Here is a 26,149-nt window from a genome sequence, read left to right as displayed (position 1 = left end):
AAGGCTGGCCTGCGGGTGGAGTTGGGGCACCGTGTTCAGATGAAGCACACCCTGACCCAACACCCAGGGCACTGTGATGCTACACGCCACTCCACACGGCACGTGGCATCATGACGCTTCTCTGGCACTGCATCCATACAACACAGTGCTGAGGGAACGCCATATAGCTGCGCCGCCGTAGCTATAGCACCCTTTCGACGATGCAAAATGGAGCCACTTTTTGCAGCTCCTTTTTGTGCCCTCGAAAAGCTGGATTGGGCTCATGGCATGAGGTTGTCATGGCCCCGATCCGGCTAGGAAAGGGGCAGCATCCCATCGCCCCTTTTGGGTGGTCTGTCGCACCCCATAATGACCAGAAATGACTTTTAAATAACTTCAGATTATAGGATGAAGACATTGAAATAGTTAAAGATTTTCCATAGCTTGGAACAGTCATTAATCAGAATGGAGATTGCAGTCAGAAGACTAAGACTTGGAAGGGTAGCTAAGAACTGGACAAGATCTTGAAGTACAAAGATATCTCATTGAATACTAAAGTTAGGATTGCCCATGCTGTTGTATTTCACATCACTATGTATGGATGTGAAAATTGGATGGTGAAGAAAGTTAATAGATAAAAAAAATTACTCGTTTTAGATGTGATGTTGGAGAAGAATTCTGTGGATGCTGTGGATTGCTAAAAAGACAAATTAATCCTAGAACCCATTTATTTGTCCTGGTTGTTGTTTCGGATTTATGGTGACCCTAAGGCAAGCCTATCATAGCGTTTTCTTGGCAATATTTGTTCACTTAGGTTTACTTTTGCCTTCTTCCGAGACCGAGAGTAGTTTGACCAGAGTCATCCAGTGGGTTTCTGTGGATGATCAGGGATTCAAACCTTGGTTTCCAGAATCATAGTCCAATGCTCAAACTACTACAGCATACTAGCTCTCAGCATGTCAGATAATTTATGTTCATTTTAGTGCTCTTGCAGTAAAGAATGATGGTTGAAATCTTGGGACTATAATGTTAGTACAAAGATTTTTCCGGATTACCTAGGAAATTTCAGTAATTTAAATAATACTGTACATAGTTCAAGCAAAAGTATCATACCTATAGAATTGTATAAAAATTTATCTGAGTATATTTAATTATTTTTGGAAAGTAATTGATTTAGCTGCAGTTATCAAGCATGTTAATCTTAAAGTGGCAAAAATAAATCAAGATAAATTTTGATTTCAGTTCTTGCTTTGCAGAAAGATCTTATGAGATAGTACTTCCTGGAAGTACTGAGAGCACTCCTGTGATATATTTAGTTTTCCCATGTTATAAATATTTTTAAAAATATTAGAACAGTGTTGGGAAAAAGGTAGATCTGAACCTATTGGTTTGTGGCTAGATGATTTTCAGTAGAACAGGAAAGTTTTCTCACAGCTAAAAAAAGAGTACATTTTAGTGTGGCAGGGCAGTGGCCTTTATTTAGTTCTGGTACTCCTATGAAATCCCTCGAATCAGAATTCTTTAGTTCTCGGTCATTTGTAATGGCTTGACTGGTGGATCTCAGCATTCTAGCTGAAAAACAAAATATATTCTATAAACCTGAAACCTGTCCTTTCTTTGAGTGAGAGGAATACGTTCCATGTTTATTCATTCCCTGAACATATCATATGTGGTTTTCATACTGTTAGAGAGGTTAGTGTAGTCTATTTATGGATATTGCTTCAATAATACAGTTCTGAGGGGTTTCTGTGAGAGATACAAGAATGAAAGCTGACTCAAGGAACTAGAAAGGAGAGTTAAAATGGATCTTGAGATTAGAAGGACCATTTCTGAAATAAAGAAGTCAATTCAAAATGTTTTTCCCCCTATGCAGTCACCCAGGACAACAACATAAATAACCTAGAATGGAGTGAGCACGTATGGCCATCCCAAAAGCTTTGTAGTGAAACTCCCATCAGCCCTAAGTCAATGGTAAAAATTATAAGAGTTGCAGTCCAGCTGAGGTATGCTGTTTCAGGAGAGAATGTTTATAAAGTAGAAAGAATATCAAACTAATTCAGGCTTGTCCTCAAGCACTTGCCTATTTTTCTGTGATAAGAAAAAGTTGACAACTACGGTAAATACAAGCCTTCTGCTAGTTGAGACACATAGGTATGTGTCTCAGCTATGCTTTTCCAGTCAGAAAAATGAAGCAGCATATTGTGTCTACGCTCCATCTTCCACAAAATCTGTATTTTGACAGAAAAACAGAACAATACTTAGACGAAAAGGCTTTTATTGGAATGGGGAAGGGGAGGTCATGCACTTGATCAGGTGATATATATTTGTGTTACCTCACAATCAAAATTTGCAAGCTGAATAAATGATGTAAATAATGCAGGCTTTACATCTGATATATTTAAAGTTCTTCTTAACCATGAAGCTAAGAAGAGCTGCAAATCAAAGAGTCTACCCTGGTCTCAGTCAGTCACCACCTGCTTACATGATTCTTAGAATATGTGATCGAAGAAATGAAGTTTTTGTATATTACTATATTGAAATATAAAGGAATCTGACTTTGTGCATCGTAGAGATGCCTTTAAAACAGTGATCACTATTTGTGAGTGACTTCCAAATGGCAAATATTTCAGTCTTAGTTTGTTATCTGAGGCAGTTCAAGATCTATCATAAACTCTTTAAAAACTATAATGAAGTCCTTCCTGTTTAAGCATTTTAGTACTGTAACTACATGTATATTTATCTACTCTTACAAGCTGACATTATTTTCTTTTCTGGGAAGGTAGTTGTCAAGAGCAACTTAAAAATAGAAGGCCAAGGGCAGGTGACAAAATGTCATGCAGGCAGCACCTGGCACCGTGACTGAATGAACATGAACACACACACACCAGATGTCACACACTTGTTTCTATTTTTATATATATTTTAATAGCACAGCTCCAGTATTAGCAAAGGAAAGGAGTGAAAAGATTAAATATGCCACCACAGCTGTTATTTGTAGCATCCCCACTTAATAACTTGCAACTATCCACATTCGGTAGTCTATCACTGAAATAATTGTGTTAATAACTATTTTTGTCAGACATTTCTGTGTGCAATGGGACTCTCTTGTGGACATCCCTAAAGTTTAGATAGGGCTTTCAAGCTGTTTCCTTCTCAGTTATTTGGCTTAATTCCAATCTGAAAATCAGAGTTTGTCCTTACCCTTGAGGCAGTGTTCCACATTCTTCTGGAAAGGATTTATGCCAGTAATGGCAGAAACAAAGCACAACTCTGTTGTGCTTTCTTGGCCAGATCACCTTCAGGTGATTATTCAGCCAAGGAGTCTGGTCTGTCTCACCTGACATGTGTGCTGGCTGGTAATACCAACGTGGAGCATCTGTTGCATCTGAGCAGATTGATTGGGAAGAATCTGGTCTCCCAGCTGAAGCTATCAGTCACTATTGATTTAAAGCACAATTGTGACTTGATTTTCTTTAAAGGATCGTGAGGATGAGTGGAATGGAAAACAAGGATTTCATAAAGTGTGAAAGAACATCTTCCATGCTTGTATTGCTCAGCAGAAACACAGAACCTCAGGTTTAACTATATCAGGATGTATGCAGTGGGATCTATGAAAACTCACGCTACCAGCTTCTTTCTTTCAGTTAGTCTCAAAGGTGCTGCAAGATCCCTTTGCATACTGATTTTCCATACTAACACGGCTGTGTCTTTGAATTATAACATGATGTCTTTGAGATAAAATCTGGCTATGTTCAGAGATTTGGGGGTTTCTAATTAAAAGTCCCAGTGTTTCAATTTCTCTTGCAGCCTCTCTAGAATGTTGCATAGTAACACTCAAACGTATTTTAGATTATTTTCTTTCAGTACAGCTCTAATATTAGTTGCAGATTTTGGATTAGTTGAGATACTTGGAATTATACTGGCTTTAAATTCAGTTGAAAAATACTGTATATGATCAAATAGTCTGATTTTATTGTGATTTAGAGAAAGATCTATGTACAGTACCTGTTCACATAAATACGGACAGATATAGTAAAAACAAACCCTCAGCTTCAAAGAAGTCCTTCTTACTTTTGTTCCTATTTTCTGCAGGAATAATTCCTTTATAGGGCATAGGAATATAACATCGGCATTCACCAGCAGCCCAGATGTTCTTGTTAAGCACAAGGATATCTGCATGGTGCTTCTATGGGAGGGCAAAATTATAGTTGTTGCTAAATTTCCAAAGAAGCCATCTAAGACTCGGGCTTACTACAACATGAATTAAAACACTTTTCAGCTCTTTCAGCTATATTTGCTTGCATTTTTGGTGCTGATTTTTTTTAAACCCACTGAAATTGCACTGGCTGCAACTCTGTTTGAGACACAGACTTATTTTAGAAAATAAGATGTGTAGTACAGGCTGAAGGGTAAACAAACTGGTGAGTGGGACGAAGGTGGTTTCCAAAAATAACAAATTAAAAACATTTATAATTAAAAAAAATTAAAACAGTTTAAAATCCTTATGCTTAACACTATATAATCATTTAAAAAACATACAAAAGTTAAAACAAATAACCACAAATCTAAAGACCTTCGCTGCTTAACCATTAAAAGCTTGCTGAAACAAAAATGTCAAAGCAGTTCACATACACACTTGGCTGAATCACTAAAGCCCCCTGGTTAGGCAGGCTAATTAATTATCACACCTGATTTCATGAAATGCAAAATTCAAATCAAGGACTTTCTGATGCACCAATCTATGCTTCATTTCAGGCAACTGTGTTAGGTGTTTTTTTATTTGTATACAACCATTAGTGAATCAGAATGGATCATTATAAATTGCAGAAACTGTGGAGAAAGGAGATTTCCTTGCACTGTCTTGATGGTATATATCCTATGTGCTGTTGAGGATCATAGTGAATGATAGTTATTTCTGTTTGTGATATCTGCAGCCAGTTAAGCAGACACTGAGTAGCTGCAGGATTTTGCTCCTTGTTCCAGGTTTTGGAAAGAATTGGGGTTTATGGGAAGACATTACAATACAGTAGCCAAACATCTCTGTAGGATTCTTCTCAGCAATTTATTTTATTTTATTTCTTTTGCAGTACTAGTAAGGAGGGGGAAATCAGCATTTTCTTGTCAAGGGTCCAAGATTTTATTCAGGACATCTGCTACTTGCTATAATTTAAAAATTAAAATGTGTGATCTATGCTAATCTAAAAAAGTAAAATCTGAGATGTTTTAGTAAATTAGTAAGAGGAGATTGGAAGTGTTCACAGTATTGTTTTATTATTGCCTTGTTCTGTTTTTGTGATACTTGCTTTATATTGAGCAAGCAACATGATTTTTAAATGAGTTTATTACAGATGTGTAGTTTTTGTTAGTCTCATTACTATTTTTTTAAAATAATTTCTGTAAGTCTCATTACTTTCTTTTATTTAGTTGAAAAATCTAATATTGAAGAATCACCTAATTTACATAAAGCATGATGACAGAATATTTTGTTTCATTTTTTTAGGTCGTATGGGTATAAATTTTCATCATCCAGGAACAGATAACATTATGGCTCTCAATAGTAAGTTCATACCTTTCTATTTGTTTGTCTGTCTTACAATGCATTTTACAGTACTTGTATATCCATTATGCTTTTTCATTTAGGTACAAAGTGAAAAAAATGAAACTAAAAAATATATGTTTCTACATTTAATCAGTCACTTTAAAGCTGCTATCATGTTATCATAAGTCAAAAATTTACTTAAATCCTCTGCATGCATAATATTGCACACACATTGCTTAATATGTGTGTGTGTGTGTGTGTGTGTGTGTGTATATCATAATACACATACTTCAAGAATGGAGTTGTAGTGTGCTTCTTAAATATATTTGGTAAACTGGCGGGGTCACTTTTTCATAGTACAGCCCTGTACTAATTGACATTTGTATAAATTTATAGCTTGTATAAATTTATAGAATCATAGAATAGTTTAGCTGGAAGAGGCCACAAGGGCCATCCAGTCCAACCCCATGCCATGCAGGAAATCTCAATCAAAGCATCCTCGACAGATGGCCATCCAGCCTCTGCTTAAAGACCTCTAAGGAAGGAGACTCCACTGTCGAACAGCCCTTACTGTCAGGAAGTTCCTCCTAATGTTGAGGTGGAATCTCTTTTCCTGTAGCTTGCATCCATTGTTCCGGGTCTTGTTCTCTGGAGCTGCAGAAAACAAGCTTGCTCCCTCCTGAATATGACATCCCTTCAAATATTTACACAGGGCTATCATATCACCTCTTAACCTTCTCTTCTCCAGGCTAAACATCTCCAGCTCCCTAAGCCGTTCCTCATAGGACATGGTTTCCAGGCCGTTCACCATTTTAGTCACCCTCCTTTAGACATGCTCCAATTTCTCAACATCCTTTTTGAATTGTGGTGCTCAGAACTGGACACAGTATTCCAGGTGGGGCCTGACCAAAGCAGAATAGAGTGACACTATTACTTCCCTTGAGCTAGAGACTACACTTCTGTTGATGCAGCCTATAATTGCATTGGTCTTTTTAGCTGCCTCATCTCACTGTTGACTCATATTCAACTTGTGGTTTACTTGGACTCCTAGATCTCTTTCACATGTAGTCTCCTTAAGCCAGGTGTCCCCCATCCTATATCTATGCATTTCATTTTTCTGCCCTAAGTGCAGTACCTTACATTTCTCCGTGTTGAACATCATTTTGTTAGCTTTGGCCTAGCTTTCCAGTTTATTCAGGTCATTTTGAATTTTGATCCTGTCCTCTAGAGTGCTAGCTGCTCCTCCTAATTTGGTGTCATCTGCAAATTTGATAAGTATGCCCCTAATTCTGTCATCCAAGTCATTGATAAAGATATTGAATAGCACTGGGCCCAGGACAGAGTCCTGTGGGACCCCACTGGTCACTTCTCTCCAGGATGAAACGGAACTATTGTTGAGCACCCTTTGGCTTTGGCCGGACAACCAATTATGAATCCATGTAACAGTTGCCTTGTCTAGCCCACATTTTACAAGCTTGTTTGCAAGAATGTCATGGAGAAACCTGTCAAAGGCCTTACTGAAATCAAGATACGCTATATCCACAACATTCCCTTCATCTACCAAGCTGGAAATTTTCTCAAAAAAAGAGATCAGATTTGTCTGGCATGACTTGTTTCTCTGAAACCCGTGTTGACTTTTTGTGATTATGGCATTGCCTTCTAGATGTTCACAGACTCTCTGTTTAATGATCGTATAGTTCATATTTGTATAAGATTATAGATAAAAGGTGGTTCTGAAAGCCACTCCTCCATTGGACCTCAAGGGACTGTCTGCTCCCCCTTCCATTTTTTGACATACAAATGTTTCTTGCAATGTTTAAATAGCAATTCTCTGCAATAGCAATTCTACAATTCTGCCATGTCCTCCCAACCTAAGACTCTGTTTTTTTAAAAAAAAAACCAAACCCAGAAGTGACTTGTAGTTCTGGGGGAGATGAAGGGCTCATGGGCCTAAAACAGGACAGTGGTCCCCCATGTAACAAAATTGCTCCTTAGATACTGTGAGGTAAATAACTGGAAGGGTATTAGAGGCTGTTGGGGAACTACACTGTGGAGTATGTATAACCAGTAGGCCCCACTTTATCCAGCCTGGTATAATTTCTTTATTGGACTTCCAGTGTTTTTGTTTAACTTAATTATGACAACAGTATTGAAATTGTGTAAAGAGAGAATATAATTGCAAAGCATCTTACTATAATTTGCTAAATTTGTTAAAGATGTTTAGCTAAGTAAGGGCACTGTAGTTTAATTTTAGTTTACATTTGTACCTTTCAAACTATAGCATCTCTCATGCTACCCTGACCCAGTGGTGGTGGGAATCTTAAGGCAATCTCTAATATCTTTAGTTTGGTTCAGAGGCAAGGAAAATGGTGTACTTACTGTTTGTTTTTTTAAACTGCTTTGTTACAAATCCATAGAGTGAGGAGGAAGAATTATAATGTGGAAGAAATATTTACCAGCTGTTTTCTTCAAATCAGTTTGATGAAGATTTGTTTTCTTGTTACAGATCATTACATGTTTAGGTCTGGACTCTCTGAGTTGAAAAACCAGTAGGATAGCCTGCTCCCAAAAGCTTACGGGTTGGAATGGGTTCCTGATGTCTCTTGGGGATCTTCCTACTGCTATGCTGAAAAAGCTGTCACAGCTGTAGTTAACCATGAAATAGAGAAAAGGGAAAATTAACTCAATTACAGAACACTAATGAATGTCTTCTTGTTTTTCAAGTCTGGTCAGTTCCTTGATTTTCTGAGCAACTACAAACATTGAATAAAAATGGGGAAAGAATTGTTGCACCAGTCTCAGAAAACTTGAGACATATTTTTCAGACATAGATTGGTGCCTATGTTAACACCTACTCTGTGCTAATGTTGGTGACCAGTTTATTTATTTAAAGAACGACATCAGTCCCTGTACCATAGGATCTCAAGATGGTGTATAAAAAAACAATTTCAATATTTTGTATAAATTTAAAATTTGAAATATGAAAAGATTATTAAAAGAGATTAATAGAAATCTAACAAGATAAAAAAGGTAAAACAATTTAAACTAGGTAGGTGTACAGATTTGGATTAAATTACTAGAACCCAGAAATTATAATCAGTGACATAGAGTTGAGTTGTTTGACTTGGACTTGAGTCAGACTCAGGTTGTTTCAGACTTGACTTGTACTCGACTCTGCCATAAATGAAACACTGACTCAACTCGAGACTTGTAAACTTTTTGCTACCTACTTGCTGGCCTTGGAGTAGAATTAGGAACAGGACTATTTTGAAACATTTCTTAACTGCAGGCAAGACTCGCCGCTGAGGGTGCAGGAAGCTTTTCTCAGAAGGGAACATAGCAAATAAGTTTGGCAACAGGCTTGAGGAGGAAGGATCCTCTAAGCTTTTTCTAAGCCGCAGACAAGATTCGTCTCCAGAGCATGGGAAGCATTTCTCAGAGGCAGCCAAGCAGACTTCAACTCCCACCTCAAGCCCAACCTCTGGTTTAGTTTTCTATTTGCTCTCATATCCTTCCTGCTTCTTCCTCAACCAAAATGTAATAATTACATACTTCTGCACCCCCACCCACCCCATGCCCTCAGTGCCACTGATCTGCTTCAGCAACCTGGATCACTGTTGGAAACATACACACCACAACTATATAGTTCATAACAGTCTTCTTGCCCCTTCTCTACTTCTGATATCCTCGGATCGTGCTGTTCATGTTGTCATCTCCACAACTATCCTGCAGGCTTTCTGACTCCTTTTCACTCTTTCCTTTGAGTCGCTGACTCTTTGCTAGCTTCCTCTCTGGATTTCCAAGCTCCCCCCCGCCCAGTCAGCCAGGAGATTCAGTCTGTGCCTAACATTTCTCTTAAAGCAGGCTCCCAGACTTGAGACTCAACTTGAAAGTATCTTGCAAAGACTTGAGACTTGAAGGGAGAGACTTGAGACTTGACAGGAGAGTTGGAGTACAAGACATCACTGGTAACAACAACAACATATTTTCATTTGGGTCCTGGAAAGAAGGCAGGATCACTGCTGATTGTGCCCCCTGGGGTAGTGAATTCTATATGTAGGTACCACAGCAGAGAAAACTCTTGTCTCACAGCCTTATACAGTATATTGCTCCAAATAGTGGGACCCAAGTACAGCTGGTCTAACAGCCCTTGTGCCATCATATATAGGGAGAGATGTTCGTTCAGATACCGAGGTTCTAATCTGGTTAGTGCTATAAATGACATCACAAGTACCTTGAATTCAGTGGAAGAATATTGGTAACCAGTGCAGTTTCTTTATATATATATATATATATATATATATATATATATATGATTTTTACATCATGTTCTGGTCAGTAGCCTAGCTGCTGTGTTTTGCACTGGCTGCAGCTTCCGCAAGTGCAGCCTCGTGTAGAGCACACTGCAGTATTCTAATTGGAGAGCTACCATTGCATGAAGTGCTGTGGCTAGGTTATGCCTGTTCTAGAAATTCAGTAGCTAACTGACCAGTTTAAGTTGTTATCAAGCACTCTGCCTAGCCACCATGGCCCTCCAGTGACAGAGATAGTCTTCCAAGCTGCACAGTAATCCCTTAGGGGTGTGCAGTCTCTTCCAGAGTCTTGTTGATTACCCAATTTCCAGACCTGCAAACCTGCAGTCCACAGAGTTTCTGTTTTAATAAGATTACATTCAGTTTATTAGCATCCATTCAGCCTATTGAAGCATCCGGGAACTGGTCTAGCAGCTGACATCCACAGCTGACTAATAACAGGGAGAAGTAGAGCTGAGTGTCAGCAGCTTGCTGATGGTGCCCCACCCCCAAACTCACCCAGGTGCTTCATGTAGATATTAAATAACATGGTGGACAAAGTGGAGCCCTGCAGAAGCCACAGCATAATAATCTGGAACTAACCCTGTGAAACAGCACCTCCTACTCCCTTTTCACAAAACTGGTCCTGAAACAAGACTGAAATTATTTAGAATCATAGAATCGTAGAATCATAGAGTTAGAGAATCTGTTTCCTGCAGGAATGTCTGAACCTGCCCAGCCACCCACACAACTGAGCAGCTTGCCCCAAAAGAGAATCCAGATCATCTTCAGGAGAGGATGTACTACTGCCTCTTTCAAAGCAGCAGGCACCTCACCCTGACAGAGCAAGGGACATTTACTACCCCAAAACCCACACAGTCAGTCCATCTCCTCTGATTCTGAAATCTACTCAAAGTAGCATTGTCTGATTAAACTTTTTGCATCTCACAAACATACAACAGCTTATTGTTGCTGTAATAATATTCGATATAGCTCTGTAACAGCACAAGCAATTACAGTAATGTGGAAATTGATATAGCTCATGCTAAATTTCTTTTCAGAAAGTAACATCTGAAATGAGGTTAAGTTTTCAGTTAATAGGAGAGGAAAAAGGAGGATGGTAGGATGAGGGAGATGAGTATAATACTAGAGCATAGCATCTAATTATATGTTACTCAGTTTGTATAGCTCTGTATGACTTCCATGGAAAATTGATCTCACATTTGCTAGTGCTCCCTTAAGATTTAATTTCTGAAGAAGTTGTATAGATTGCATTCCCTCTGATCTTACAGTGCTGTGAAACCTGTGCAGTTAGAGAAAAAATACACATTTAACATTAATAAAATATGAAGTTTTGCTTTTAGGATTTATGAGATTAATGTCTCTACAGTACTTTAAAAATCTGTAATGTGGCATTTCACTTGTTATACAGGGAAATGTAGTTTGCTTTCAAACATGATACTTTTTTGCACTTTTATTCTGCTCTAGCACATTTGGAGTCTGCTAAACTGGCAAGGATTTAAAATTGTCATGAGAAAGATTGGAGGGATGCAGAAATCTCCCTCAAGTTATGAAAGATGTCTGTCATAGCACATTATTTTCCTCTTTTATCCAATATGTTGGATTTCTGCCTCACCCTTAGTGTATATGAGGATGAGGTCAATAGGTAAAAAATTATCTGGTTCATGATAGCATTTGTCTTTCTGAGTTTTCTTTCAGCTTTCCTTTTATATGATAAATAGTTGGCAAGAATGTCCCTTTTCTGGAGAAATGGGGAATATATATATATATATGTAAAAGCTGGAATTTGTGGGGGGAAAGTGGTGAATATCTAGAGATTATAGTCTACTTAGGGGTAATTCATACTACAATATACCCCAGTTTCCACCCCAGATTAAAAGTGGGACGTTCTCACTGGCGTCAGTTTTCTCACACTTGGATCTGGGGCTTGCACGCCAGATCCGGAACAAATGCCCCTCAGTGCAGGATATTTGAAACAGGGGTATATCCTGTTTCGTTTTGGAAAAACTGGGGCCAGGCCAATGTGAACTTGGCCCCGGTCATGATTGGGTCATTTAGGGGGAGGGATCAAAGGTCAGAAGGTGGGCAGTGGGCGGAACATGCCTCCCCTCTCGCATTGGAGGCTTTGGCTTTTTGATTATTTTTATTTTTGACAGATTATGCGAATGCATCGGGCTGGGAGCGAAGGGGACGTGAGAGGGCTTTGTGACAGTTTGGCCCTGCGGGGCTCCCTTTCCCTCCTCCTCCTCCTGCTGACCCCTTACCCTGGGGTCCAGGAGCCTGGCGTGACCGAGTGGGGCTCCCTTTTCCTCCTCCTCCTCCTCCTCCTCCTCCTCCTCCTGCTGCATGATGTGACCAAGCGGGGCTCCCTTACCTCTTCCTCCACTTCCTCCCTCCTCCTCCTGCTGAAGGAAGACGGCAGGGAAGGTTTTTCTTGGGGATATCCCATGAATGGGACCTTAGTATATCTACTAAGTAAATACTCTACACAAAGTTTATCTAGATTCATTGTGAGATGAAATACTGTGTTTTAAAAGGGAACTGTTATGGACTGTTTGCTGTTATACTTGTTTCAGAAACGTATGCAAGATAACAGAATGTGTGAATACAAAGGGCATGGGTGCTGAGTAAAACAAGAGACACTTTATGAGCTGACTCCATAATTTGAGAACAGAAGTATTACACATATGTTCCTGTTGCAGAAATGGATATACACCCATCCCTTCACATTCGCAGCTTTGACTTTTGTGGATTTGATTATTCACGGCAGGCCTTTCCAGACTAGAACACCCTTGCTGACCTGCCTCCCCCCTCTCCCTTCATCCTCCATCTTTTATCTTTTACCCTACCCAGACTCCGCTTGAAAATTTTATCTCATTTTAGTGTACTGTATTTATATATTCATGTTTTTAATTTTTCTTTTTTGGATTAATCTTATTTTAGGACTCGATTGTATTTTTATGTTAGGGGAGAGGGTTGGGGATTTTGGAATTTTTAATGTATTTCTCTTTTAATTGTATGTTACTTTACTGCTGTAATCCATTTTGGATTCCCTGAGATTAAGTGGAATATAAATTATTATTATTATTATTATTATTATTATTATTATTATTTAATAATACGTTCTCTTTAGAAATATCTTAGTCTTCCAGTGCAACTCTATGGTCAATGTTAAACAAAGGTTGCACTGAAGGACCTAGAGATTCCTAGAGAGAAAACTCCACTAAGCATTTGTAGCTCCTCCAGCGCAATTCTATGGTCAGTCTGGCAGATGTTGACCACAGAGTGGCACTGGAGGACCTAGAGGTTACTGGAGAGGTGTTCCCTCAGGTAAAAACATAGTGTTTTTGTTTTTTGCAGTTTTCCCACATTTATGGGGGTCCTGTGCCCTTAACCCCAGGGAATGTGGAGGGACTAGTGTAGTTTACTTACATGTACTTTGTATTTACATACTGTATCCTACATCCTGGGCCTATTTAGGAGAGGAAACCAGTATTTAAAATGGCCTTTACACTTTGGGGCATAGTCAAGACTTTTAAAAGACATCAAGAAGCACATCTTTTAAGAAGTTTAAAACTATTAGAGAAACTGCCCCTGCTTATCTCAAAAAAGATCAATAATGCTGAAAAGCTTCTAACATACTAGTAAAATGGAAAAAAGTGGTGTAAAAATTGGGATTGTTATTGTTTGGAATAATTAAATTTACTACATAATTTGTACCTTTTTTCTTTAAGTCTTTTTTAACCTTTGATTTGTTAAGGTTTAAGGAGTATGTGATACAACTTCCAGTGGAAGGAATTATTTTATGCAGAGGTAATGCTAAACTAAGCAAATGCTGTCTTAACCTGAAACAGAACAAAATTTAATTTCCAGGTACAGTCTTAAGACATTACTACATGTGGCTTTTAAACTGCAGCTAAACCAGGAAAGAGGCGGCTTTGACAATACTCATTGTTCGACGATGCCTCTGACTTGTAGTTGCCCTTTCCTTGATCCATCCCTTTTCGTTCATGGGGTAAACCTGCAGATGACCTGGCAGTTGTTGAATGGCAAGTGCAAAACGTTGCTCCTGGAGCAGTTGTGCAATTGCTAGTCACATGGTGTCAGTGTGCCCTCCTTCCCATCCCTCTTCGCCATCACTATTCTGAAGCACTCTGGTTATCTTCTTTCTTTCTTTCTTTTTAAATCTTCAGTCATGGCAGCAGAGCTCTGGGATTACATGGAAAAAGTGAAATTTAAAAGCCCGCTATAGCATGCTGGGTAGGGCATGAAGCAGGGAGACAGAGTTTAGGGAGAGGTCAGGAAGACAGCATGAGGGAGGGAGCAGCCCTAGTGGCGCAATTAAGAGAAGTGTGGTGGTGGCTTGTTTGGAAGCGGAATGTTCCCGTTTTATTTTTACTAGCATGATTGCTACAAGAACTGGGCTTGTGAGGATGAGTCCATAATTAAAGGCAATAGAAGACCAGAAAGGGGTGAAGCAGATGGCCGGGAGGGCTGCTCCGGCTGTCATTGTGCTGGGACCATGGTGACTGCATAGCCCACTCCCAAAACAGGCTGTTGTTTGTGTTACCAAGCTGCATGCTACAGGAAACTGATTTAAACGGTTCCTTTTTGTGGTGGCTTCGGGCTCCCTTCCGTGACCTTAGCGCGGCCTCCGGCTGCATGGAGGGTGTGTGTCATGTAAACATCATGCCTCCAAGTGATTGGAAGCTGCTTCTTTTGACCTGTGTATTTCAGGCCAAAGTCTTCTTAAGCTTAATGGCCAATATTCAAAAGTACTGCGTGGGTATTTTCCAGCATCCCCCTCCAACCAACCTTCTGTTGCTCCTGAGAAGCCCCTGTCAAAGTTCTGGGTCCTGAATAAATGCACTGCATGAGATTAGAAGGGTGTTGTCTGAAACAAAGGTCAGACATTAACCATGCATTTTGGAGGTGCTGTGTGCACTATTGCAGGGTTTCTTTGTAACTCAGCCATTGGCTTTTTATTTAAAAACTTAATGAAATATTTTAAACATATGGATTAAAATAATTATAAGTACTAAGAAAAAAAGACTACAGCTCTTCATGACATATTGTTTACAGTGGTTGCCTGCCAGTTTGGAATTAGCTTTTCTGCATGTTCGAAGACAATGAGACTAATCATTTAAAGCCAGCGATAAACAAATAGTAAACACACAAGAGAAACCCAGTTGGATCAGATCAAAGTCCAATCTAGTCTGCATCCTCTTTCCCAGTGGCCAACCAGATGTTGACAGGAGGCCCAAAAGCAGGGCATGACAGAATTAACTGAACTTAATTGGTCTTGCTCAGCCACTTTTACTCAGATATCCTGAAGGTAGTCATCATGCTTAGTAGCCATTAACAAATGTTAATAATTATATTTTGCAGTTATTATTTTATCAAATATTTGTATACTGGTCAACGATCAAATAAATTTTACTACTACATTAACACAATTAAACTTCATGAATTTATCAGATCCCCTTTACAAGCAGTGAAGTTGTTGTCCATCACCACATCTTTGTAACTGAATGCAGTTTGAAGTACTTTCTTCTGTTCTTTTACCATTCAGCTTCATTGGATGAGCCCAGTTTCTAACAGTATTTATTTATGTATTTATGGCATTTCTGTATTGCCTCGCAGCTCACAGAAAGCCCCAGAGACAATGCATAATGGATAAAAACATTTAAAACATTTTATAGATTGAAAAACAAATACAAAAAATAAGAGAAGGATGACCTCTTTTATGAGACTTATATTATCACAGATGAATGACCTTCCTGTCCATCTTGTCTACGCCATGCCCATCTTGTTTACTCCATGTTCCGCCTTGGAAGCCTTTAAGAAGGCCTTGAAGACTCATTTATTTCAGTTGGCATACCCGTCTGACTCTTTGTAGAATATTCCCCGATGGAAGTTCACTCTAAGGATTTGACTGATAGATTCTGAGATTGATGATTTTATCTTGTTGTATGTATGTAGATTTTAAAATTTTAATGAATTGTATGTTTTTATAACCATTATGTAAACCGCTTTGATCAGATGGAAAAGCGGTATAGAAATAAAGTTTTATTATTATTTTTTATGTATAATTTTATACACTTCTATGTGTTTCCACTTCAGATTTTTAAAACTAAAAAACTCTAAATGTTACAATTTTCACTCACAGAGGAGTATTGTATTGAGTACACTTTTTAGCTACTTTCCCACTCTGCAATATGCTTTTTAAGGTGTGGTGACCATAAATGTGCCCAGTATTCCAAGTGTGATACTTGTATAAGGGTATTTTGTTATGTTTGATCATCCTCCTAATGTTCCTGTCATGGATCCATATTTTTTTGGAGTTGCCACCTTCATTAAGCTGTCCTACTAACCCAACTTCACTCTTCTATGTATTTCTGAAGATCAGATATTTGTACCAGTGCACGTAATTTTACAGTTTATTTCATGTACATTTGTTATTTTATTGCTTGCTTACCCATTTTGGGGTGATTCCTTTGGAGCTCTTTGTAATCCTTTTGTTTATTTTTACATGCTGCATAATTTGGGGTTGGCAACAAACCAGGCCACCCACCCCTAATTTTAGGTCATTTGTGAAGACTTAGAAAGCGTCAGTTCCAATTAGGATGGATGAATCAGTGTATTTCCAGCCAGTGTCAGTTTTATATGTAGTCAGTCCTAAGTGTTCTTGGTCTCAGTACTATAACACTGCAGACACAGTTCTGACTAACATACATATTTTATATGCAATTTTCCAAAATATGCACATATTTATATGCAGTTTTGAGCCAAGAACTGTTTTGCAAAATTTGTCCAGCTTTTCTGTTGTCTCTTTATGCTCCTTTATCAGACTTTACTTTCCTTATTCTTAACTTTTTAAAGTCCAAATGCTTCCAAGCTGGTTTTCTGCTTTAATGAAATAATGTTTCTTAGGGAGGTTTTTTTGTGGGGGTTTTGGGCTATGTTCTGGAAGAGTTTATTCCTGACACTTCACCAGCATCTGTGACTGACATCTTCAGAGAATGCTGGCATGGAAGTACACACACACACTGTGTGACCCTTTGTTGAGAGGAAGTGATTTACATGTTAATCTGTGTGTTGATCTGTGTTGAATGGCAAGGCAAAAGTAATAGCAATAAGAGTACATTTCTATACCGCTTATCAGTGCACTTAGGCACTCCATAAGCGCTTTGCAAAGTGTAAGCTAATTGCCCCCAACAAACTGGGTACTCATTTTAGCAACTTATGGAAAGATGCAAGGCTGAGTTGACCCTGAGCCCTTTGGCTGATATTGAACTTGCAACCTTGTGGTTTGTGAGTGAGTGGCTGCAGTACAGGCATTTAACCAAGGCTGTATAGTAAAATACAGTCGACCCTTCTTTTTTATATTTTTTAAGCATTCAAGCATTCACGGTTTGAAAATGTTCCAAAAAAGTATAAATTCCAAATATCAAACCTTGATTTTCCATTTTTTATAAGAGACACCATTATGCTATGTCATTATATTTAATGGGACTTGAGTATCCACGGATTTTGTTATCCACGGAGGATCTTGGAACCAAACCCCAGGGTATAAAAAGGGTCCACTGTATATTACAGGATAGTAAAGTATAAGGCTCAATATATAGGCCTCAGGGTATCTATTTAATTATTGTCTTCTGAGAAACTTGCTGATTCTGGGTGGTTTTCATTTGCCCTTGCTGGGTTTTGATTTTGGCATTTTTCAGGACTGGTAGCCAAATTTAGGGGCTAAACAGACCGAATTTTAATGCCAGCCTTGGGGCAGAGTGGGAGTGTGGTGTCCGCACACCCTGATGCTGGCGTCACATTGCGCGCCTGACTTCACAGCAGGAGATGTCACAGCGCTCCTTTGGTGCAGCATTTAGACACGCTGCACCAAATGAGTGCTGAAAATGTGCCGCAAAATGTCAGAAATAAACTCTTCCAGAACATGGCCACATAGCCTGAAAAACCCAGAAAGAACTATGGATGCCGTGAAAGCCTTCAGTTTCACAATGTTTCTTAGGATTTATCACAAGAGCCCTGTTCTTACTATGATAGCATTAATAAAAGGAAATGCATACATACCAGTTTTGGAGCAGTCCTTACTACATGTCTTTGCTTGCAGGACTGCCGCTGTAGTGGCCATTGCCAATCTGGGAATAATAATAAAAACAAAAACAAAAAGCATGCTGAGTAGAGCAATAGGGCAGGGAGGCAGAATTTAGGAGCTCTTTGGGAGAGCTCCTAAACTCCGTGTCTCTGCCCTATTGCTCTGCTCAGCATGCTTTTTGTTTTTGTTTTTATTTTTCTCTTTTTAAATACAACTTAGGCATTATGCCAATGAATGAGGTGGGGGGGGGGAGGAAAGAATGTTTCAAAAAGGAAAAGAAAACCAGCCTGATTAGGGATAGCAGGGGGAGTGGAAAAGAGGGAGAGATGAGGAGATTGGTTCATGTGATTGGCCATTGCAAGAACTGCTGCTGGAAGCCTGTCACACACACAACTAATGCCTCAGCAACAATTGCAGCTATTGATGGACAAAGCTGGTCAGTGAAAAAGTGTGCAAGTCATAGGTGGAGGTCATACCAGCCATCACGTCATCTGATAGAAGTTCAGCCATAGAAGCAACTATCCTGCTTTAATTTCAGTTTTTAGCTTTGTGTGATATTATCTTTATTTTTTTTCCACATGAGCATTGTTTATTGTAAAGCAGACATACACATATTAATATAAAAAACATCACTGACAATACACAACATTAACATAAATAATATAGACAAATGACAAAACAAAAATATGCTTATCTCCTCATATCATATAAAAAGCTACATGCACTTCCGACACATTCTGCGGTAGTTAACTAAATGATGTTCTATCGAATTCCACTAAATCCCAACCCAAAAGAGACCATAGCCTTTGATATCTTACCTATATATCATATAGAGGAAAAGGAAAACTAAAAAAAAAAAAAGAGAAAAAAAAGCACACAGATCATTTTCTCTAAGTATACTATTATTTCCTAAGAGCCAACTGTTTATCATAACTTTAAGCCACAGTACAATTCCAGACATTCCCATCTTACAGTTATCTTCTTCACATCCTTATTTTTCAGACTCTCTGTTAGTACATCCATTTCTTTGGCTTCCCATAGCTTACTTAACCATTCCATTTCACTGGGAATCTCCTCCTTTTTCCAATATTGTGCGTATAAAATTCGACCTACAGTAATCATATACAATATTAAGGAAGACTTCTTTCTTACATTAGGTTCCTCCATAATACAAATCATATTTAACAAAAAAATACGAGGATCTAGAGGTATTTCCACCTGAAGGATATTAATCATTAATCTATGTATACTCTTCCAAAAAGTTCTAGCCATCTCACAGTCCCACCATAGATGAAGAAAAGAACCTTCCTTTTTCTCACACTTCCAACAAAGATTGTTTGAAGTCTTATAAATTTGATTAATCTTAACAGGTGTCATATACCATCTATGGAGCATTTTAGTGTAATTTTCCTTGTAATTTTGGCATACAGTAAATCTTTTCGTGTCTCTCCATGATTTTCCCCAGTGCTCTAGTTCTATAACCTTCTCTAAGTCTTGGGACCATCTAATCATTGAATGTTTCACTAGTTCATCCTCCAATTGTCTTGCTTTCAAAATCTTGTAATATTGTGACAGGTGTTTGTTCCCCTTGTGCAACAAAATCTTATCTAATTCATTAATTCCTTTACAAAAACCTTTCTGTTTTAAATCTAGTCTGAACCTATTAGCAAGTTGAAAATGCAAATACCAGTCAATTTCTTGGTTGTCCAACAGAATAACATCTTTCTGTTTAAATGATATAATATTATCTGGTCTCCAGAATATTAGGTCTTTGTAAGTCAGCCAGGAATTGCTATAATCCTTGGTTCTTCTGAATAAAGCCTCTTGTGGTGACACCCAAACAGGTAAACCAGTATAAAAAAGGTTCTTAACAGTATTCCAAACAAAAAGAAGAGCCTTTCTCAAAAAGTGTTGTTCAAATCCCTTATGTTCTTTCACTTTGTCGTACCACAGGTACGCATGTATTCCAAATCGCAGATCTCCACACTCCAAGGTCATCAGTCTTTCATTTTGCAATGTAACCCAATTCTCAATCCAACATAAAGATGATGCCAAATAATACAACTCAAAGTTGGGCAACGAACATCCCCCCCTAAGCACATCATCCGTTAGCAATTTCCACCTCACTCTAGGTCGCTTTCCCTCCCAGAGAAATTTTGAAAATTCTCTTTGCCATGAGGCGAAACATTTTTTGTTAACAATTATAGGAATATTTTGAAACAGATATAAGAATCGGGGAAGGATATTCATCTTTAATATCGATATTCTCCCAGAAAATGAAAGGTGTAATTTTGACCATAATATCATATCTCTCTTCACATCTCTCCATAGCCTATCATAATTATTCTGGAATAAGTCCATATTTCTACTAGTTAGATAGATTCCTAGATATTTGACCTTATTTACCACTCTATATCCTGACCCCTTACTTAATTCCAACTGTTCTGTCTTATCTAAGTTTTTCGTTAATATTTCTGATTTACTTTGGTTGACTTTCAATCCAGAACATTCTGAAAACAAATGGATTGTACTGTTGAGGGCCGGCAATGAATGGTTCGGGTCTTCTAGAAGACAAATTAAATCGTCAGCAAAAGCTCTTACTTTAAAGGAATGTTTTCTAATAGAGATTCCCTTAATATCATCATTAGCTCTTATCTTATTCATTAATACCTCAAAAGCTGTTATAAACAGAAGGGGCGACAGAGGGCACCCTTGTCTGGTTCCACGTTCGATTTTAAAGAACTCTGTTTTTTCGCCATTCACTAAAAGTTGCGCTCTCTGGTCTTCATAAATAGCACCTACCCACGTTAACAGCTGATTTCCTATATTCATTGATCTTAATAGTACTTTCAAATATCTCCAAGAAATCATATCAAAAGCTTTTTCTAAATCCAAAAGCAAAAAAGCTAGTTTCTTACTACAATCAGCCTTGCCATGTTCAATAATATTCATAACAATCCTAAGGTTATCCCTCCCCTGTCGATTCGGCAAAAAGCCACATTGATCTTCGTGAATATGCTTACTTAATATTTCTCTTAATCTATCTGCTAGAATGCTCAAGTAAATCTTATAGTCTACATTGGTCAATGAAATAGGTCTAAAGTTGTTTATATCCTCTTGAATATTTGGATTCTTAGGAATTAACACAATCAAGGCTTCTCTCCAAGTTTCTGGTAGACCATTCTCTGAAACATCATTTATTGTATCCTTCAACGGACCCACCAATATATCTTCCAATTTCTTGTAATATATTGCCGAGAAGCCGTCAGGTCCCGGGGACTTATTGATCTTTAATTTCTTAATGGCTTTTGATATTTCCTCTATCGTCACCTTATGGTTAATCTTCTGTCTTTCATCTTCATTGAATATTAAAGATTTTTGGTTACTCAGATAATCATGAAGTCTCGTTTCAGATACATGACTCTCTTCGGGTTTGCTATACAGATTCTGAAAATTTTTTTAAAGCGTTCCTTAATATTACTTTGTTCAGTATATTTTTTACCATTAAAGTTAATGCACATGATCATCTTTTTTTCTCTTTGTTTCTTTAATTGAGCAGCTAATAGCTTTCCCGCTTTATTTCCCTGCTCGAAAGTTCTTTGCTTTGCCAGCAGCAATTTCCTTTTTAGCTCTTTCACATCCAATATCTTTAACTCCTGCTTAAAAGCTTCCATTTTCACTTTCAATGCTTTATCGCCCTTTTGTTTCCATTCTTTCTCTATACTCTCCAGCTCTTCTTGAATTTTGGCCCTTTTGATTTGAGATTCTGTCCACTTGCTGAGCTATTGCACTATGAACATTTTTACCAGTTCCTTCAGCAAAATGTATGTCTTGCATTAGGTCCTGGGCACCAAACCATTATTTTCTGGTTGGTTCCCAGGCCAACTGTTCTAGAGCATAGTTGTCTAAAGTATGCATATTTTACATCTTGGTTGTGATCAGATCATCAGTTTATCCAATCTCTCTGTGAGTATTTGAAGTCTTTTGTTCCTTTCAAAAATTCTGCCTTGATCTCATTCTTCATATCAAGTTCAACCTGTGTACACACAAATAAATGTACCACACTGGTTTTCTCCATTTTATGAAATTTCCACTAAGTCTATAAAACCACTATGTCTCCTTATACCCACAATATTCTTTAAGTGAAAGCATTCCAGTTTCAACAGTGTACTCATTGCCTAGCTCTACCAAGTCCCCTTTTAGACAATCACACATTTTTACCCTCAGTCACTTCAGATGAATCATCCTGAACTAGATACTATCTAGCTCCTGTTGGGATTCACCCGGAGTTCTTTTTAAAAAATGCTCTTCATTCTATTTTGGTGCATTTGGAGCTTTTGTACAGACTCAGCTTATACCAAAATGTTCCCTAGTGCCTAACACAGGGGTGATTAAACTTTCTGCCCTGCAGGAGTGCATGATGTGATAGATGGTGGGTCTGAAGCCATAGACATACTTTTTTCAGACACATTAATACATAGCACTCTGTTGCTTTTCTTAAGAAGTTAATTAAAATCAAAGTTGTTGATTTAGACACAGAATTTTGCAATTTGCCATGTAATTACTTCATCAGATTCTTGCGCTTATTGTTTCTGTTCATTGGGGGTGAAAAATATTATATTTTAATATATCATATTATATTTAATAATATTTCATTAGATGTTATTATTTTTTATTAGCATTTTATTTATCTGTTTTAGTATTATATTTTCTCTCCTTCCACTGTTTCATGATTTATTTTTTTTACTGGTGCATGATATTATGGTGCTTTGTGTTTAGTTATTCTACAGCTATTCTAACGAAATGTCACTATTTTACCATTGATTTTCTAATTCTTTTTTTAAAATATTTTTATTACATATTCACACACAAACTGACACTAAATGTAACAACACAACAATACATATTCCACATATGAAAAACAACTACAAATTTTACACAATTACATACTCAATATATATATATACATATACAAAAACACATTGACAAAAATTATTAACTAAAGACCTTCTGAATGCCAAGATAACAGCTAAAAAATCATCCTATTTTTTGTAAACTTTTCTTAAGAACTTAAAAGGTAAATTATAAATGATTTATCCCATTTGTTTACTTTTCAGACTTCGTAGAAACTCTTTTAGTATGTATTCTTCCCTCCCATGAATAGCATAAATCAACTCTTTATTAAAGAAATTCAGATATAATCAAATCATCAGATCTTTGTTTTAGGGAAGCCTGAAATTTGTCCCAACCTTCAGTTAATTTACTGTTGGCTTTATATTCAAGTGTGTAAGTCAACTTGTCCATTTCTGCTATGTCCACCAGTTTTCCTGATGTCTCCCTATTCTAGTTGACCCTGACATGAACTCACTGCAGTGAGAAACAGTTACCCAAAGACATTTCAGCAGAAATTTACAGTTTTGTTTTCATAAATAGTAGGCCTTGTTTTATCCTTATCCCCTTGACAGACCCCAAGAAGCTTTCTCATATTTGGCTTAAAATCCATCCATCATTTGCTCTTTATCCCAAAAGTGCAGGCGTGCAATATTGATGGAATGAAATGGTATGTTTAAGATCATAAAGCCTGGCTAAAGTCTAAATTCAGTTGCTGCTCCTCACTAGAATAAACCCATTATTCAGGTACAGATCTTAGCAGTTTTTATGAAGTCAGTGATGCTTCCAGATATGGCCAGAGAGCAGTATATAACCCTGATCTTCAATGACCTTTGGAGAAGGTTGCCTGGCCAGCTGAAAACTGATCAGTGCACATGAAAAGGGTCTATATAAAGTTCATCTCAAGTCTTGTAGAGAAGTACTATTTGCAAGAGTTCTTGGCTCCTGCAAGATTTGGAATCTCATAGGAGCCTGGAAATCATGTGACTTATGCAGGCTTACTTTGTGTGTTACTTGCTCAGTCATTTGTACAGCTAAAAGCAGGAAGAGCAGATGCCAGCCACACTCACAACAGACTGACTGTGGAGCAATTGGTATACAGCAAAATGGCTTCAAGGGAGGGTTTGTCTGTTGTGAGCACAGTGGGTATCCTTTTTTCTTGCTCTCAGCTTTGCAGGCAATTCAGAAAATAGCACATGAGGCATAATTTGGGGCTGCTCTGCCTCATTGGCCAAGGAAGAAGAAAAAGAGTGGCACAATGCCAGCTGTCATCCCAGCAGCTGGACCTTCCAGCATTTGATATGTAATCCTATTTTGTTTTTTTACCAAAATCTTAGGGTTATTCTATTGGGAATACAGCTGCCACCTGCTCTCAGTAGGCCAAAGGATATGGGATTTAGGATGTCCCATACAGCTCCAATATCGGACCATATTTCAAGCCCCCAAATATGGGATGCCCTGTACAAACAGGACACGTGGGAACCTTAGCTTTGGCTCATTATTCATTTCTATGCTCTGCCCAAGGTGCTAGTTCTTAGCTTTGAATTCTGAAACAGTTTGGCATCTGAGCACCTTAAGTGCCACTTTCTCCCTTACTGATATTTCTTCTCATATGCTCTAATTTGCATGTGATATCCTGCTCCCATTCTGATTGAAATTAATATAAAGGGGAGGATAATCTTGGTTGTAATACTGACATTATTGAATTATCTCCCCAGGTAATCCCACAGCTCTATCTCGCTTTGCTTTGCTTTGCTCCTGTGGCACATCTCACTAAAATGTGGGTTTTGGTTTTAGCAGCAGATCACAGGGCTACTTTTCTGCCTGATTAAGACTCGGGTCTAATCAGCACTGTAGAAATAATGCAATGACACTGCTTTAAATGCCTTGGCTCGGTGCTGTGGAATTCTGGGATTTGTATTTTTGTGAGATATTTAGCCTTCTCTGGTGCCACACCAAACTACAAACCCCATAATTGGATAGCACTAAGCGGTAGCAGTTAAAGTGGCATCAAATTGCATTATTTTTGCAGTGCAGATTAGACCTCAATATTTTTATGTTGTTCAGTTTTATTATTGTTACTACTACTTGTTCAGATTTTTCTTGCTGCTTATTATATTCTATGTTACACTTGTTTGCTGTAAGCTGCTATAACTAGCAAAGTTATAGCTACACCGTTTCCAGTTTCAAATTTTGCAACCCAGTAATAAAGACTTTAAATTAGATTAAGTTTGCCTATATTGTATGTATGGAAATGCACTAGATAGTGCCAGATAGAGGTATTGAGCAATATTTGGGACTTTTAAATATCTATTTTTGTGACAGTGCCTTCAAAGTCCATAGTCTGAGGCAAAACAGTGGATTAAGCTTTTTGCCCAGTTGGCATGAGTTATTCATTATTTTTCTTAGGAGAGTACACACAGTCACGGGGTTGAACTGTTCAGTATACTTGCATTCTCAAAGGAATTGTTTGTCTGACTGAATCCTGTGCAGTTTTATGTTTAAAATAACACCCAGTATGGTAACTATAAAAACACAGAGATTTTTTGAGCTATGTGGCCATGTTCTAGAAGAGTTTATTCCCAACGTTTCCCTTGTATCTGTGGCTGGCATCTTCAGAGAATGCATTTTCTGAAGATGCCAGCCACAGATGATGGTGAAACGTCAGAAATAAACTCTTCTAGAACATGTCCACATAGCCTGAAAAACTCACAAAAAAGTATGGATGCCGGCCATGAAAGCCTTTGACTTCACATTATAAAACACACACATTTTGACGATCTCCCCCAGCCATTTAGCTGTTGCTTTATCTAGTTCATGATGACAGAAAAGGAGTATACAGAATAAGTGCAAATGGGATGATTACTGCATGGAGGCAATGGTATCAGAAAATGAAAACAGTCTATTTGCTGTTCTTAGTAAACTTACATAGATTCCTGTTCCCTTTAGAAACCTATTGCAGGTTTTTGCTAGCGGGTGACTTGGTACCATGTGGGTGCTTCAGAGACTCAAATTTTTATGTTGAGCTGTGTATGCTTTTTCTATGAATGTTTGAATCACCTGAGCTACATTGTCCAAAAATTGATTTTGTTAAAAAACAACAACAACAACCTGTAAATAGAGCAATTAATATTATGCCACCCACCCATTATATTTTTCTGTATTTACATGCAGCCAGGAGCTATGGACGGAGACGAGGTAAAAATTATTTTACAATTTTATTAAACATTATCATGGGAGTGTCAAATTTGGGCTGTGTACAATTCATTGTTTCTTTATGGTAACTGGAATGACAACCTTTATTGCTACAATGGT

At 38.0% G+C, this 26,149-nt stretch overlaps 1 protein-coding gene across 5 annotated transcripts in view; it reads left to right on the top strand.

Annotated features, from left to right (window-relative positions):
- CPEB3 (cytoplasmic polyadenylation element binding protein 3) overlaps positions 1-26,149 on the top strand; it is a 116,462-nt gene that overhangs the window by 54,073 nt on the left and 36,240 nt on the right. For 3 of the 5 annotated variants that reach the window (XM_089510238.1, XM_089510241.1, XM_089510237.1), the window contains exons 4-5: positions 5,480-5,536; positions 26,009-26,032. In XM_089510238.1, coding sequence (XP_089366364.1) covers positions 5,480-5,536; positions 26,009-26,032 — 81 coding nt within the window. The remainder of the gene's footprint in view (positions 1-5,479; positions 5,537-26,008; positions 26,033-26,149) is intronic. The other 2 variants (XM_089510242.1, XM_089510239.1) reach the window with 1 other exon arrangement.

The sequence above is a fragment of the Sceloporus occidentalis genome, unplaced genomic scaffold, assembly GCF_023333645.1.
Source record: "Sceloporus occidentalis isolate IW3139 unplaced genomic scaffold, rSceOcc1.0.p SCAF_2, whole genome shotgun sequence".
In the NCBI taxonomy this organism is placed as follows: Eukaryota; Metazoa; Chordata; class Lepidosauria; order Squamata; family Phrynosomatidae; genus Sceloporus; species Sceloporus occidentalis.
The sequence above is the reverse complement of the archived record's forward strand: the minus strand, read 5'-3'. Positions and strand labels throughout refer to the sequence as shown.